General features: G+C 37.6%; 1 protein-coding gene across 1 annotated transcript; it reads left to right on the top strand.

The window, feature by feature from the left end:
* Positions 1-226: 226 nt before the first annotated feature.
* elp1 (elongator acetyltransferase complex subunit 1) lies at positions 227-16,929 on the top strand. The gene is made up of 36 exons (XM_032555425.1): positions 227-341; positions 1,232-1,397; positions 1,487-1,639; positions 1,741-1,822; positions 2,236-2,316; positions 2,527-2,612; positions 2,708-2,898; positions 3,014-3,137; positions 3,232-3,325; positions 3,949-4,179; positions 4,258-4,428; positions 4,760-4,838; positions 4,937-5,092; positions 5,195-5,301; positions 5,521-5,624; positions 6,217-6,270; positions 6,359-6,464; positions 6,575-6,690; positions 6,820-6,893; positions 7,179-7,257; positions 7,605-7,684; positions 7,771-7,908; positions 8,187-8,272; positions 8,380-8,528; positions 9,238-9,361; positions 9,459-9,556; positions 9,664-9,865; positions 11,723-11,784; positions 12,588-12,650; positions 12,743-12,803; positions 12,907-13,020; positions 13,116-13,215; positions 13,302-13,429; positions 13,832-13,983; positions 14,444-14,528; positions 16,758-16,929. The coding sequence occupies exons 2-36, from the start codon at positions 1,248-1,250 to the stop codon at positions 16,823-16,825; spliced, it is 3,948 nt and encodes a 1,315-aa protein (XP_032411316.1). The 5' UTR covers positions 227-341; positions 1,232-1,247; the 3' UTR covers positions 16,826-16,929.
* Positions 16,930-16,984: the final 55 nt, after the last annotated feature.

Below are 16,984 nucleotides of genomic sequence, written 5' to 3'. Positions count from 1 at the left end.
CAGATTATTTTTTAATTGATCATTTGAATCTGTTAAAACAGAGATTTTCTTATTTTCCTCTTATTTTCTCAGCTGAGGAGTATCTTGAGTGATTGTAAAATCAAAGCTTGTGTTTTAGTAAAAAGATTAAATTGCTATTTGAAACAATATTACAGAATGTTATTTGTCCTGTGCCTCTCAGTGATGTAGTTATGCTCCAAGTCATTAGAGGGCGACATCACCGCAGCGTCATCAGAATGAGCCAGGGGTGAAAGGGGAAGAGTTGGACAGAACCACATGTATGTTGTTGTGGTGTTGGCTGGATACCCCGGAACTTGGTTTCCTCAAGTTACATCATTTCGGTGAGATGCACACTTGTATTTCCATTTATTAAAATGCCAAAGATGTTAGTTTTTATTCGGCGAGGTTAAATTTTGTATCCAATCCTCAAGCTAACACACCAAGTTCCATTTTCGGACTCAAATTATTTTGCTTGTAAACTCAGTCGTTTCTGGACCCTAATAAATCTTTGACATATTATTTAGCTTGTTATTGTATTTATTTTATTATCGGTGACTTGTGAAAAACCGCTGACAGAGCTCAGAGAGGTGTTCATTTGAAACTGCTGAGCGCTAAGCTGCTATAGGATCACTATGAAACAGAAAAAAACTTTCCTCCAATCTTTTTGATTGTAGCAAATGTTTTTGTAGCTTCATTTTATGAGATTTCAGAGGCTTTCATTGAAAAAAGATTCAACATTTTCTGTGTTGTTACTGTACTGAACTGTACTATATAACTTGTATACTAGAAATCAACTTCTAGTCTTTAATCTGACTCTGATTGCAACCTTTTTACAATCTGACTAAATACGTTTAAACAGATTGTTAGATCAGTAATTGTGTTTTAACTAACTAATTAACTGATTCTGATCATTTCAAACACATTACTTACGTTAAACAGATTGATGGAGAGATGTCAGAGCTCTTCTTATTTCCAGATAAAACCTAATGAGATTCTATAACAATGGTTCCCAGGTAGTTTTCTTCCTATCTAGTGGTTCTTATAGGAAGAAGGTGAAGAACTTCATTATAAAAACTTTTGTTCATTTTTGTCATGTTCAACATATGAAATTATAAACTAATGGAACAAAATAGGTTCACCAAATTTTTGGATTGATGGTGTGATCAGATAAAAGTAGGTTTGTCATGTCAAATGTTTCAGTTTTTAACATGTTTCACTGACGTTGTTTCAGGTTGTCTTGAGGTAAAATGAGGAATCTGAAGCTGCTGAAGAGCCTTTGTAGCTCAGAGCTGCAGGGTCCTGGTTCTCCTCAGTGTTTCTCTGTGAGGTCCGACACTGGCTCACTCCTCATCGCCTCTCAGTTCTCAGTCACAGAGTACGACCCACACACAGGCGAGGTGCGGTACTCCTAATTTCTGTATATTTTAAGATGGGAGAATTTCTTTGATCCGATTGATTATTTTCCTCCCTTTTTTCTTTTTTGTAGGTTGTCAGAGAAACTTCGTTAACAGCTGATGGTTACCTGCCAGAAGATGGCAGCGGAGTGGTGGTGGGACTGCAGGACCTCGCTGAGCTTCAGTCTGCATGTTTGGCCACAGCAGGCGGAGACGTCGTTCTCTTCAACCTCAACACCAGCCAAGTGTGTTTTGTTTTTCCACCCATCTTTTTCAGAGCACTACTTAATGTGTTTTAGGATAATGGTTAAAGGGAAAGCAGATTAAACAGCAGTATGTTCCACAGTTGGAGTGTGTTGGCAGTGTGGACAGCGGTCTTACGTCTATGAGCTGGAGTCCTGATGAAGAACTCGTCATTCTTACAACTGGTCAGTATGTTACAGACACGTCACATGTAAATAACATAGTTTAAAAGGAAATTAACACGTAGAACGATTAAAAGCTATAAAGGGACTTTCTGTCATGTAAAAGTTTGAGCTGTACACAGGCATCTTCATTGGTTCTATGACTCCTCTATCTTTACAGTTTTTCAGTCTTAAATTTCAGTCAAGCTGGCATTTAAAGGTCTTAAAAAATCTTACATTTTACTGCTGAGACCAGCAGATATCTTGCAAGGGACTGGAAAACTTGAAAGTTTGCATAAATTGGGAAAAAATGTTGTATTTTAAGATTCCATTGCTTATATCTAAAAGATTCATACTCACACAGAAATACTTATCAGTGCTTTGAATAAATAAATAAACAAACAAATAAATAAATAAACAACTGTCTTTGTCCACAGGACAGGAAACAATCATCATGATGACCAAAGATTTTGAGCCGGTTACTGAGGTTGGAATCCACCAAGATGATTTTGGTGAAGGTATCCTGCTTCAGATTAACTCCTCTCTGAGTGTTCAGAGATTAATTGTACTAAAAAAACCCGCCTGGATTTAAGTTAGTCTCATTAACCACTAGTGTGTATGACTTGCTTTATTTTGTTTGTTTTTTTAGTGATGACTTGTTTTGTGTATTATGTTTGATTTGAATATTTTTAATTGAAAACTTTACATCTACATGGTTTGTTTTATAGGGAAGTTTATCACAGTGGGTTGGGGGAAGAAGGAGACTCAGTTTCATGGCTCAGAGGGAAAACAGGCAGCACAGAAGAAGATTCAGGTTGTTGATGATTCTCTCAAACTTCAGACCTGCTTTAAAGATGAGATTTGATTGAACAAATGTTAAGTCTGTCCCATTTACATGTTTTATCGCAGGATGTGCAGCCAGCCGTGGCCTGGGATGACCGCAGACCCAGAGTCACTTGGCGGGGAGACGGTCAGCTGTTTGCCGTCAGCGCCATCTGTCCCCAGACTGGAGCAAGGAAGGTCCGAGTCTGGAACAGAGAGGGCGTTCTGCAGGCCACCAGCGAGCCCATCAACGGCCTTGAGCAGGCACTGTGCTGGAAGTGAGAACTCCTTAAAATTCACAATCTACAGTTCTGTAAAAATAAAAAAACTGTATTTCTTCTCCTTGAATATCAAAGCTGTACATCAGTTTTACAGCTTCATGTGTCGTTTCAGACCTTCAGGTAGCCTGATTGCCAGCTCTCAGAGACATCCCAACAAACACAGCGTTGTGTTCATGGAGAAGAACGGACTGCTTCACGGAGACTTCACACTACCATTTAGCAAAGACCAAGCCAAGGCATGTTCTGATTAAGTAAATTAATAACTTTTGATTAATAAATATTTGAGCTGACAACATTATTAGATCATTATTATAATGTGTGTGTCTTTAGGTGAAGGAGCTGGTGTGGAACAGCGACTCCACCGTTTTGGCTGTTTGGTTGGAAGACTTGACTGCTGGAGAGGATGGAAAAGTCAAGAGTTACAGTAAGCACAACACAGACATAAAAAAATGACATTTTTCAAATAACTACATATATCTCTACATTTAGCATTAAGAGAGATGGAATTAACCAATTGAGTTTGATTGACTTCAGCCAGGCTGAGAAAAGGCTTTTAGATTGAAATCTTTCTATTGAGCAGAAAAAACAGGAGACTTTTGTCACATTCGAACGCAGCTGCCACTCGCTGTAATGTCACTGCTGTCCCAGATTTTTGTTTTTTGTAGATATCTGTCTTCACGGTGATATTTTGTTTTTCTATTCTTCCCCTGAGTGATACCTTTACAATTAGTGCTTTGTGATGTTTCTGTAAACCATGGCTTTTAGGGCTAAAATGATTAATTCTGCTGAATCGATTGTTGAAATAATTGTAACTAATTTAGTAATTGACTAATCAATAACTAGAGTATACAAACTAAAAGAGTCCATTTACTGAAAGAACAACACACTCAGAGCAGTAATTACATCAAAATTGTACAAAAATATACACATTTTGTATTTTAGATTAAAAAATACTTTTGTCTGTAAATTTGTTTGATCTTGTGGTAGCTTTAGCTTCACCTAGTTCAAATTCAATAAAACAAATCTCTCTGTTTCTTCTTGCTGCAGTCCAGCTGTGGACGGTGGGAAACTACCACTGGTACCTGAAGCAGAGCCTGGACTTCGATGGAGACCCTCAGAAAGCTCCTGTCTGCTTCTGCTGGGACCCAGAACGCCCCCTACGCCTCCATGTTGTGACCCACAGCTGGACGAGCATCGCCTATGACTGGGGCTGGACAACAGAGCGAAGCCGTGGACTCGACTTGACTGATGACGCCAGCGTGGCGGTGATCGATGGAGGTGAATATGAAGAAAAGATTTTATTCTTTACCTTGTTGTTTCTATAACACGAGTTTAATGTTCTACTCATTTTTTCAGAGAAAATTCTGGTCACGACCTTCAGGCAGAGTGTGGTTCCTCCTCCCATGTGTTCGTTCGAGCTCCAGCTGAAGTCACCAGTCAACCAGGTGACTTTCCTCTGTCAGACTGAACGGACCAATCAGATTGCTGTGTTCACCTCCAATGGACAGATCTCGGTGTTTGGAAAAGGTAAGCTGCAAAACTGTGGACTACTTTACAGTTTTCATATCATATTCAGTGTTAAGAAAAACAGAATTAAGAAAATAAAAGCGGATTTTAAATCTTAATCAACCTGTGAGCTCAAATAACTGATTATTAGAAAACATTTTTGTATCTTATGATAATGAGAAAATTAAATTATGATGAGATGATGACTTTATTCCAAAACATGAGATGATATTCCCTTTTTCTTAAAAACCACTGAAAATATATTTATAGAATGACTTCTATACCGGGGGGGGGTTAGGGGTTTTTTCTAGCTGATGTTTTATATGTACATCATGTTCTTATGTAAATCCAGTTTCAAAGAAAGATTTGGACAAAACTGCAGATGGGTTCAGCATTTTGTCCCGTCCTCTTGTCCTCCAGAAATCCTTCAGGTAATTAAAGAAAACAGGTTGTTCTGACACATTTCTGCTCCTCATTCTTTCTTGAAAAAAAGAAGTCAACTCTTGTTTTGACTTGACATGTCCTTCAGATTGACGGCTCCTCAGGACGATCCCCTTGCCTTGCGGCAGCTGCTGTGGCTACAGGAGGAAATGTTTTTTGTCGTCACTTCTGGTGTTGTGCCCAACACCTCCACCCTGTTGATGCTTCGTTCTGCGCAGGACGCCTCTGACACTCTGGCTGTTCGGTCTGCAGACTTTGAATTCTCCTTCAATATTGTTTTAAAATATTCATAATGAATTTTCAAATTACTTTCTTTTTTCCTTCTCATGCTGGTTTTCATCCTCAGGTCTCAGGTGGAGGTTGAAGGTGTTGTGATCACTACGGTTCACTGCTCTCTGACTGGAACTGTGGCTCTGCAGCTGGAGGACGGACAAATAAGGAAACTCCTCTGGGGTGAGAAAACAAAACATAATCTGCTTCTTCTGATTTTTATGCTTTTATTCCACTGATACTTATAGCTTATGGAGAAACTACATCTGTAACTTGTGTTTTCTTATCTATTCATTACTGTGGATTTTTATGAGATTCACTGAAACATGTATGGAAGCATATATTAGAGACGCATAAAATGTATTTTCTGTAAAATATTTTCTTTTGTATGTTTTTTTGCAGATTGTCCTGAGATGTCAGTGGAAGAGTGGCGTGACTCCAGCGGCTGCAGCATCAACTTTCCTATTTCCTGCATCCAAACTTCTCTCTGCTGCATAAGTGGAACGGTACAAACATAACTACACAACACAGGCTGCTTTACTTTTTTAATATTCATTTAGGATTTATTAATATTTATCAATGATGGCATTCTTTGCAAGAATAAGTTAAGAGTATTTCTAATAAAACCTGGAAAATTCTTCAAGTTTTTGATATGTATGGAAAAATTAAATGGAAAATATTTTTAGACTTTTTTTTGTTTGTTTTTTCCGATCCTATTTTACAAAAGTTACATTCAAAACGGACAAATACTAATTACTATTACTAATTAATATTTACTAATGAAAAACCTAAATATATTGTTAGTATATTTATATTTAAAAGCAGTTGGTTATTTATGGCCTTAACCAAAGTTATAAAGACCCATTGTGGAGGATTCAGAGAGCCGCAGGTTGCAGACCCCTGATATATTCTCTTCCTTGTCTGTAATCACAATCTGAATAGTTTAGAAACATAAACACCATAAATTCACTGTAATGTGAATTTTTATTTCTCTTTCAAAACCTGGCTAGAATTGTGAGAAATTTGAAAAGTTTTGAACTTTGGTCTGAAAACTGTACAGGTCTTAATGTTTCTGCTTTCTTTGCTTGATGTTTGCAGGAATACCTGCTTGGCCTCACAGACAGATCCCACCTGTACGCTGGAGACACAGAGGTGCAAAGTCAATGTGGTTTATTTGTGTTCAGTTACTGTTTTTTCTTTTTTAGCATTAACATTTTTATAAAATCTTCTTTGTCCTCAGCTTGCGTCCAACGTTAGCTCCTTTGCCGTTTGTGACGATTTCCTGCTCATCACCACTCACTCTCACACCTGCCGCTGCCTCCAGCTGAGCACACTGACCCTCAAAGGTGCGACAGAAACAAATAAAATGCTCTGAGGCACCAGAAGTGATCGTCATCCACTAAATGGTGATTTTTTTTCCCTCATGAAATTAAAAGTAAAAATCGTCTTCCTGCAGGTCTGCAGGTGGCTTTGTCCTCTGATGGAGGTCAGAACGATGAGACGCATCGGCGAGTGGAGCGAGGCTCCAGGATCGTGACTGTGGTCCCTCAGGACACCAGAGTGATTCTACAGGTCAGCTTAGTTTATATTTACAGAATACTCCGAATTTCCTCCAAATGCGCCTTTCTGAGAGGTTTTTCCAAAATTGCTAATTAAAAAAAACTTTTAAAAATGTGATTCATGGGTTTATTGTGTTTTCAGATGCCTCGGGGAAATCTGGAGACCATTCATCACAGAGCGCTGGTTCTGGCTCAGTTAAGGAAGTGGTTAGATAGGTAAGTTTAATATCCTTCCAGTTACATTTAGATTTGTTGCATATTGCTTAACTGAATCTTTTTGTAGAGCAAGGAATTTTTTTTCCACTCAAGGAACATTTTCCAGGATCAAGGATAGTTTTCTGCACCCATACTTTTCATCTCTTGTTTTGCTTCATGTTTAAAAACTAATAACATTGTTAAAATGTTGATTTCAACAGCGGGCACTCCTGTAAATCATCATTTTAGCATTTAATTTTCAAGAGTGACTTTTTTTAATTAATCTAGCTGTTGTTTTTTTCACAGCTTCAGATTCAAAGAGGCATTTGAGTGTATGAGGAAGTTAAGGATCAACCTAAACCTTATTTATGACCACAATCCAAAGGTATGTATGGATGTTATAGAGAAATGTCTCTAAAAATACTGAGGAAGCAAAAGTTATGTATATTTTGTGGCCAGTTATGTATATTTTCATGAATTACATGAGAAATTAAAAGCTCTTTTGGGTGATTTTAATGGGATTATCCAGCTTCAGGCCAAAGATCTTTCAGTGGTTTCCTGTTTATAACAGTTTTACCCTGAACATCAATATATAGAGACGAAAAGGAAATGGTTTAAGGTTGCTCATAGCTTTTGGTCATAATGGGGTATAACCTAAGAAGAAAATTAAAAGATGTATATTTTTAAAACTATTAATAACATGTCCTACTTTTTTGATTGTTTCTTCTCCAGGTTTTTTTGGAAAACGTCGAAACCTTCATTACACAACTCAACTCCATTAACCACATTAACCTCTTCCTCACTGAGCTCAAGTAAGATGTTTATAAAGAGAAGCTTGTCACTTTGAGGGAAAATCTTCTCTTTTATGATAGATATTTTTCTTTCCTGTTGTGCATAGAGAAGAAGATACGACCTGCACCATGTACCCCCGCCCAGAGAGCAGCCCACTGCAGAGCCAGGTTGTGTCAGGCCAGAAAAAGGTTGACGTTGTTTGTGATGCTTTACGGAAAGCCATGGAGGCAATGGATGCAAACAAGTCAGTGATGTTTCAGTTTTTTGGTAATTTGTTGATTGTTACTGTTAGAAGAGCTAACAGAAGGAGGGCAATTGAGCAAATCAATACGGAAAGTAAAAAATATTAATTTATTTTTAGTTGCTTTTCAACAAGTATGTTTTTAAAATGTGTCAGTATTGTAAAAATATTTCATATTTTCATGGTTAAAAAAGCAAATATTACATTCAAGTAATTAGTATATGTAAAGATCCGCATAAGATATATTTTTTGCTTCATGTTCAAATTTTTCCTCTTTAAAGGTTCTGTCTGTCCATATTGACTTCTCACGTGAAGAAGACCATTCCTGAGCTTGAGATCGCTCTGCAGAAAGTGCATGAGCTGCGAGGTGAGCTGTACTTACTGATACTCTGCAGGATATGAGTTATGTGTAAATGTGCATTAGTTGTTTTTTCAGTTATTTCACTATGAAAAGATGTGTTGGTGTACTTTTAGAAAAGCCACCTGAAGCTCCGGGAGCTGTAAGCGCTGAAGAGGCCCTAAAGTACCTCCTCTTCCTCGTCAACGTCAACGATCTGTACGAACACTCACTCGGGACGTACGACTTTGACCTTGTTCTCATGGTGGCTGAAAAATCACAGAAGGTACGAGACGTCACTGGAAATATTATTCTTAATACAACTGAAAGATGATCCGTGTCCATATGAATCATAGTTGTTTTTCTAATATAGTTTATAATTAAGATAACTGACTTTTGTTGTGTTTTTTTAAGACAAGTAGCTTTCAAATATTTTCAAATAAACAACTTTGCTGTGAGAATTTATTTTAGATAATAATGATGCAATAACTTAATAATCTATTAAGTTCCCTTGAACAAGTTAGGATAGGGCTATGGGCTATACAAATCATGGCCGCTGCATTTTTTTGCATAAATTCATTCTTAAATAATGAGATTTTAGCTGCTTGAAGGCCTCTTGTCACTTTAAATCTAAATAAGCTGCTAGGTAACACCACTAATCAGTGCCTACTGATTTGTGATGTTACATTGCAAATGTTTTTGAAACAGCTCGTTTTTCAGACGTCAAAATATAAGAACTTATTGCCAGAATCTGCCTGGGTGTTTTTTTTAAGCACTTGGTGTGTTTTTAGAGAAACCAAGTGAAGGTGCAAAAATGCTCATAATGTGAATTTTGCATAATAGATCTCTTTTAATCTACTTCACCAGGCTAAGCAAAAACAAACATATTAATTAATCTAGAAAGTTTTTTTGTTTTTTTTAACCAATAAAATAATGTAAAGAAAAACTTTTTAAGGTTCTTATTTGATAAAGTATTTTCTTCTCAATCTTTTCAGGACCCAAAAGAGTATCTTCCTTTCCTGAACATGCTGAAGAGCCTGGAGCCAAACTACCAACACTATACCATCGACAAACACCTAAAACGCTACAGGAAGGCTTTGGTGCATCTCAGCAAGTCTGGTCAGTCAGCTTCTACTGGACAGTATGATTTAATCTGGAAACATGTTTGGGGGTTATGATGGTTATTTCTGGCCTGGATATTGTTTGTTTTGCTCAGGAGAGGAACATTTCATTGAAGTTCTGCAGCTGGTGAAGGAGCAGAAACTCTACAGTGAAGCTCTGCGGTTGTACACAGCAGATAGTCCTCAGTACAAGGTGAGCTGTTATGAATTAAATCCCGTCACTAGTCCACATTTCTCAACAGTTTTGATATCTAACTAGAGCAAGTCAATCCTGAGTGATTTGAGTCTTTTTGCCTTCAGCTTGTGAGCTCTGCATATGCTGAGCACCTGGTGGAGCAGCAACAGGCCGAGCAGGCCGGCTTGTTGCTGTGGCGATGCGGCGAGCCAGCCAGGGCGCTGCAGGCTTTCACCAGCTGCTCCAGTTGGAGAAACGCCATCTGTGTGGCACAGCAGATACCGCTACCGCTGGACCAGTTAGCTCTGCTGGCCAGAGACTTGGCAGGTAACCATGACAACGTGTAGTCTGACTGATGGAGAAAAATGCAGTGCCACTCAGAAGTTGGTAAACACATATAATAAAAATTAATTTCATGTGACTTATACTTTTAATGATTAGCTTTGAAATGTTCTTTTTTTCTGAACAGACTAATTATACAGCTTGCTTTTGAAAAGAACAAGATGCATATTAGAATATTTTAGTTTTCTTTTAATCCAAACAAGGTCAAAATTATACATTCAGACCAAAATATGCTTTTATTTGGTTGCAGAGAAAACATACAATTGTTATTGACATCAACAAGCTTTTGTAATAATTCTGGCTGGATTTGTTGATTGCAGAATTATTCTTGAGAATTAGGGATATTGTGTTATATTTTTGTAACTTTTACTCTTATTTTTTCCTCTTTTTTCCACTTTAAGATCACAGTCACTAGAATTCATGTCAGATCAGATATCTATATCTATCAAATATGTTATTGACTATCAGAGTTTTCATTCATGGCACCTGAAACATTCTTAATAATGCATCCATGCAGTTGTTTGATGTTGTGTTCAGTTCTAGTTCCTTGGCACAAAATGGTTCTAGTGAAGGATTTGTTGTTAGTCAGTGTTATCCATTCCAAAACCAGTTTTAATGTGTGTGTTGTCATTTTTCTTCTGCTGGGACAACTGGTTCTGTCCAAGTTTCAACCATCTCTGACAACCCAAACTCTGACTTTAAGAGGAAAAAAATGGTTAGCGTGACCAGAAACATATGGGGAAATGTCAGTATCACTTAGGGCTGTTGTAAACGAATATTTTAGTAATCGAGTAATCTATCGATTATTCTTACGAGTAATCGGGTAAAAAAAATAATAAAATAAAATATTGGTAAATCTGGCATAACACCGGTGTTACTATCAGATATCAATATCAGTCCAATTTTTCATTTTTGAGCTTCCCTACCAGTTACTTTTTTGTATTTTAGAAAACTAACCTGTAACAATAATAGATCACTTTCTAAGTTAACCTGAAGAAAAGTTATACAAAGATCTGAAATTATATTCAATTTAATAATAAAGAGGCAAGCTCACAAATACGCTTATGAAAAATGTCTATGATCCAGCTTTTAGTTTATGTATTCATCTTCAGTCAGTTTAATAGATGAACTCTCACCTTGTCCCATACCTGTCAAGCTTTGGGTTTGAGAATACAAACAGGAAATGTCGCCTGGAGTTGGGGGCTTGGGGTGGTGGGGGTGGGGGCAGGCGAGCGAACGAATCTAAGTCCGGGGACCGGTAGAGCAGGGCACGAAAGTAAGAACGGGGGTCATTTTACCCTTAACCCTAACGCCAGTCAATTTAAGGATGTTTATTGGTCCCCAAAAAAACGATGGAAACCTGAGCATTATCATGAATCAATAAAATCCCCACTGACCGAACTTGAAAATTGGACATTATGCCGCCAACACTTAGCTTTCGACAACAACTCAGAGGCGGAAGGCAGAGCTCCGCGCAACGCATATAATGTTCCGGCCTGAACACGGTGCGCTAAATAATAAAACATAGATTAACTAAACTTCGAGGCAGGTAAATTTTCCTCGAGGAATTTTAATAATCGAGGTACTCGAATCATTCGAGGAATCGTTTCAGCCCTAGTATCACTGTACAGAATGATACAGGGTCTGTTTTACTAACAGTGGCTCTCCTGCATCATAGAAACTGAGTGAAAGACTTTCAAATTTCTCTTAAAACTAAAAACTAGGTGGTTGAAACTTGGACAATAATCCCAAACTTACATTCAGACTAGTTTGGTAATCTTTGAACCACAGAAATTTGGCTTCATGAAATTCTGATGAAGTTTTTTCTTCCTTCTGTCACAGAGAAGCTGACCGAGCAGAGGCGGTGCTCAGAAGCTGCTCTGCTTTTGGATCAGTACGCCAAAGTAAGATTTCACTTAACTAGCCTAGAAGAATTTGCATTTCCTGTGAAGATGCAGTGTGAATGTATCTTCACTAAAATATTTTTAGTAAAAATTACAGAAGCATTTGAGGTCCACTATAGAAGACTTGCAGACATTTAAGAAATAGACAGAAGCAGCCAAATAAAGCATAATCTAAACTGAGCTAAAAAGCTGTAATACTAATTACAGCCTATAGGTTAGGACTAGCATCTTGACCTACAGTATTATACTAAGGGTTGGATTAGGGTTAGATTGGGAACCTTCAGATTTAGTGGGCCAGTGTTTTTTTGTTTTGTTTTTGTTTTTTTTCTGAAGACTGAGGATAATGCAAGCAAAATCTTGAAGAGGGATTTTATGAAATACATAAAAGACATGAAAAGCTCAAATAAACAAAAGTAGTTGAAGGATATGACTACATTCTAAACTTTGAAATTTGTTTCTAGCTGAAAATACGTGGAAGTAGTGAGCTGTGAAAGAGCACAAAGTTTTTAGCAGAACTTTTCATGTTGTATTAATTTCAATGGGGCCAAAAACGGTCACAAAAAGCTGAATATTTCCTAAACCGTATTAGATGTCAATACCAAAAGACATAACCGTAATGTCCCGACTGAGCAAAATATGGTATAAGTTAAATGGTTGAAGTAGCGGCACAATGTAGTTAAGTGGTGAAAAGTGAACGACAAACAGTGGAGGACTCTTCTAACAAAGTAAAATGACTTCTCAACCAGCAACAGAGGTTGCTTTATGGTCTCATTATAAACATTTTTATTTTTTGTTTCAAACAGGATTGTGAGGAAGCCATCTTGGCTCTAATCACTGGTGCAGTCTGGGAGGAGGCGCTCAGACTGGTCTGTAAACAAACTCATCTTCTTTGTCAAAGTGATTTTTTTTTTCTTTTTGAGTTGTGTGGCATTAAAATATATATTTTTTATTACTGAAGATTTATGTGCACAACAGACAGGATATCACTGAAACCAACCTGAAACCGGCTCTGTTAGAAGGTAAGATGAAAGACAGTACAGTGATTGTCTTGTGTTGTTTAAAAAGGTTTATGAACCATGCTGAGGATAGTTGGAGAAAATGTTTTATTTTTGTTCTCCACAGCTGTGAACTCTCAAACAGGGTTCTTGGAGGCTCAGGTTGTAACATTTAACCGGCACCGGAGCCGTTTGGCTGTGGTTCGAGAGCAGAAAGAAAAGGCCAGACTGGATATGCTTGGTGAGAAAAACTCTGATAAATCCATTTCATTCCATCAAAATATGTTTAAACATTTGAATCTAGTTGTGTTTTAAACCATTTATGTTCCTTGTTAGATGAAGAAGGTCCAGACTGCCCTGATGCTGAGCTTTACTCTGAAGCTAGCAGTGTGTTGACCGCGTCTAAATACTCCCAGAGTAACTCCCGGATCTCCTCGTAAGGGGCACACACCTAAAAAAAAAAGTTAAGTTAATATAATATTTATATTGTTTTTGGTTTCAGTGTTTGGATTTCTCTTGCAGAAGGTCGTCAAAGAACCGCCGGAAAGCGGAGAGGAAGAAGCTGAGTTTGAAGGAAGGAAGCCCAATGGAGGACAGAGCCCTAATGCACGCCCTGAGTGAAATCATCACTACTGTAGACAAGATGAGAGGTACAAACAAGTCTTTATTTTACGTGTTGTCCTCCTTCAAATGCAGCCTGCTTAGGTGCAGATTTTTGTGTCTAATACAAAACCAGGATCAGTCATGCTGTCTAAAAGCATTTGAACTGATCAGGCTTTTTAGGTCAGGATTAAACATAATTTTTTGTTTCAATGAAATGCCATACATATTTCTAATTAAAACAATTGTGCTGTAAAAAGGTAAAAAGGTAAGTAAGTTGATAGTATCCCTAAATTATATTTTTATAGGGTAAGTCTCAAATTTAACCTGCTGAAACATCGAGAAACTTGAAAAAGAAAGTAGTGGAGTGCAGTCTGCATTGGACATGCTGCAGTAAATAAAGCAGTAAGAAGTTCTGGTGAAAGATAAATCTGTCCCTTCATCTTCCACAGAGGAGATCCACAGCCTCCTTAAGGCCTTAGTGCTGTTCCAGTTTGATAAACAGGCCGGGAAACTGCAGCTGGCCTATGAAGAAGCCCTGCAGGCGATGGAGGGAGCTGTTCCTGAGGTGTGGCCTGAAGGCCTGCTGAGCGGCAACGCTCCGGTAAATATAACACCCTCTTCAAAATCCTTCATTCATAATATGTTCTTTTTATATTTCTGTTAGACACCAACATTTTAAAGTTTATTAAAGGTTTTATCTAAATGACTGGATTCAAGATCCTAAATAATTTGCCTACAAAAGCAACAAAGATGGTTGTATTAAATTCTTCATCTCATCTGTTTTTTCCATTTGCATCCATGTCTACAAAATCTGTTAATCATGTATTAATTTGCTGCTGTGATGCCTGAATTTCCACACTGTGGGACAATAAGGGATATTTCTATTATATTTCTGTACTTATTTTTGATTAAAGGTAAAACATCAAAGCAGTTGATACTGCTAAAATGTGATGTTGATTGAGTGAACTATAATCAATATTAATGACAAATAAGAAGGCAGAACTGTCTGCACAAATTTTCTAAACATAAATTTTGCTTTTTGACATTTTTTAACTCTAAAGGTAACTGGTCCAAACTCCACAGCAAACAGCATCATGGCTTCTTTCCAGCAGCAGCAGCAGCAGAAACCTGCAGCATCACAACTAGGTCGGTACAGTTTGTGGTGTTAAGATTTGTGTTTTTTATTTTTTTATCTCCACCTCTTAACTCCTGTTGCCTTCAAAGTAATGCTCAAACCCAATTCCATATTTTATTTTTGTATTTGTTTAAGGATAGCATAGTCTGGAATTTAAATTTTTAAAATTTTAATGATGACCATTTATTTCTGGTTTGTCACATCAGAAGTTGATGTAAAAAACTTAAACTTAAAAACTAGGCCCAAAGTTCTTGGTTTAGCTTAGATGAGATGCCAAACAAAGTATTGAAATTCTTTCCTTTTGAATAATTAAAAATCATGGTATAACTGATCATCTTGTGAAAAACTGCCAGAATATTCTCTAATCCAACTCTTGAGATATCTAGATATTGTTGAAATATAAACAGGACTTTGCTATGTGAGCAAACATTTAGAAACACTTTTTTTAGAGAGATGTGTGCCAGATCTGCAGATTGGAGAAGTGCTTATATACAGTATATACTGTGTATATTATATATATATACAGTTAGGGCCAGAAATATTTGGACAGTAACACAATTTTCGCGAGTTGGGCTCTGCATGCCACCGCATTGAATTTGAAATGAAACCTCTACAACAGAATTCAAGTGCAGATTGTAACGTTTAATTTAAAGGGTTGAACAAAAATATCTGATAGAAAATGTAGGAATTGTACACATTTCTTTACAAACACTCCACATTTTAGGAGCTCAAAAGTAATTGGACAAATAAACATAACCCAAACAAAATAGTTTTTTTTCAATATTTTGTTGCGAATCCTTTGGAGGCAATCACTGCCTTAAGTCTGGAACCCATGGACATCACCAAACGCTGGGTTTCCTCCTTCTTAATGTTTTGCCAGGCCTTTACAGCCGCAGCCTTCAGGTCTTGCTTGTTTGTGGGTCTTTCCGTCCGAAGTCTGGATTTGAGCAAGTGAAATGCATGCTCAATTGGGTTAAGATCTGGTGATTGACTTGGCCATTGCAGAATGTTCCACTTTTTTGCACTCATGAACTCCTGGGTAGCTTTGGCTGTATGCTTGGGGTCATTGTCCATCTGTACTGTGAAGCGCCGTCCGATCAACTTTGCAGCATTTGGCTGAATCTGGGCTGAAAGTATATCCCGGTACACTTCAGAATTCATCCGGCTACTCTTGTCTGCTGTTATGTCATCAATAAACACAAGTGACCCAGTGCCATTGAAAGCCATGCATGCCCATGCCATCACGTTGCCTCCACCATGTTTTACAGAGGATGTGGTGTGCTTTGGATCATGTGCCGTTCCCTTTCTTCTCCAAACTTTTTTCTTCCCATCATTCTGGTACAGGTTGATCTTTGTCTCATCTGTCCATAGAATACTTTTCCAGAACTGGGCTGGCTTCTTGAGGTGTTTTTCGGCAAATTTAACTCTGGCCTGTCTATTTTTGGAATTGATGAATGGTTTGCATCTAGATGTGAACCCTTTGTATTTACTTTCATGGAGTCTTCTCTTTACTGTTGACTTAGAGACAGATACACCTACTTCCCTGAGAGTGTTCTGGACTTCAGTTGATGTTGTGAACGGGTTCTTCTTCACCAAAGAAAGTATGCGGCGATCATCCACCACCGTTGTCTTCCGTGGACGCCCAGGCCTTTTTGAGTTCCCAAGCTCACCAGTGAATTCCTTTTTTCTCAGAATGTACCCGACTGTTGATTTTGCTACTCCAAGCATGTCTGCTATCTCTCTGATGGATTTTTTTCTTTTTTTTCAGCCTCAGGATGTTCTGCTTCACCTCAATTGAGAGTTCCTTTGACCGCATGTTGTCTGGTCACAGCAACAGCTTCCAAATGCAAAACCACACACCTGGAATCAACCCCAGACCTTTTAACTACTTAATTGATTACAGGTTAACGAGGGAGACGCCTTCTGAGTTAATTGCAGCCCTTAGAGTCCATTGTCCAATTACTTTTGGTCCCTTGAAAAAGAGGAGGCTATGCATTACAGAGCTATGATTCCTAAACCCTTTCTCCGATTTGGATGTGGAAACTCTCATATTGCAGCTGGGAGTGTGCACTTTCAGCCCATATTATATATATAATTGTATTTCTGAACATGTTTTTGTAAACAGCTAAAATAACAAAACTTGTGTCACTGTCCAAATATTTCTGGCCCTAACTGTATATATATATATATATATATATATATATATATATATATATATATATTTTTTTTTTTTTTTGCAGATCCTGAGATCCCAACAGCACCAAAGATGAGAAACGGTGTCAAGTGGAAGCTCACTGTTCTTAAATAAACAAATAACGTAATATTGTTTGATTTTGTTTTTTTACTTTACAACAGCTGTTGTAAATTATACAGTTTCACTTGTATAATAAAGATTCATTTAACATCTTCTGATACTGAATCGGTTTCCTTTTTTTATAGAAATAAAACAAATATCAGCGATTTATCT

Source organism: Xiphophorus hellerii, chromosome 23 (assembly GCF_003331165.1).
Source record: "Xiphophorus hellerii strain 12219 chromosome 23, Xiphophorus_hellerii-4.1, whole genome shotgun sequence".
Classification (NCBI taxonomy): Eukaryota; Metazoa; Chordata; class Actinopteri; order Cyprinodontiformes; family Poeciliidae; genus Xiphophorus; species Xiphophorus hellerii.
The sequence above is the reverse complement of the archived record's forward strand: the minus strand, read 5'-3'. Positions and strand labels throughout refer to the sequence as shown.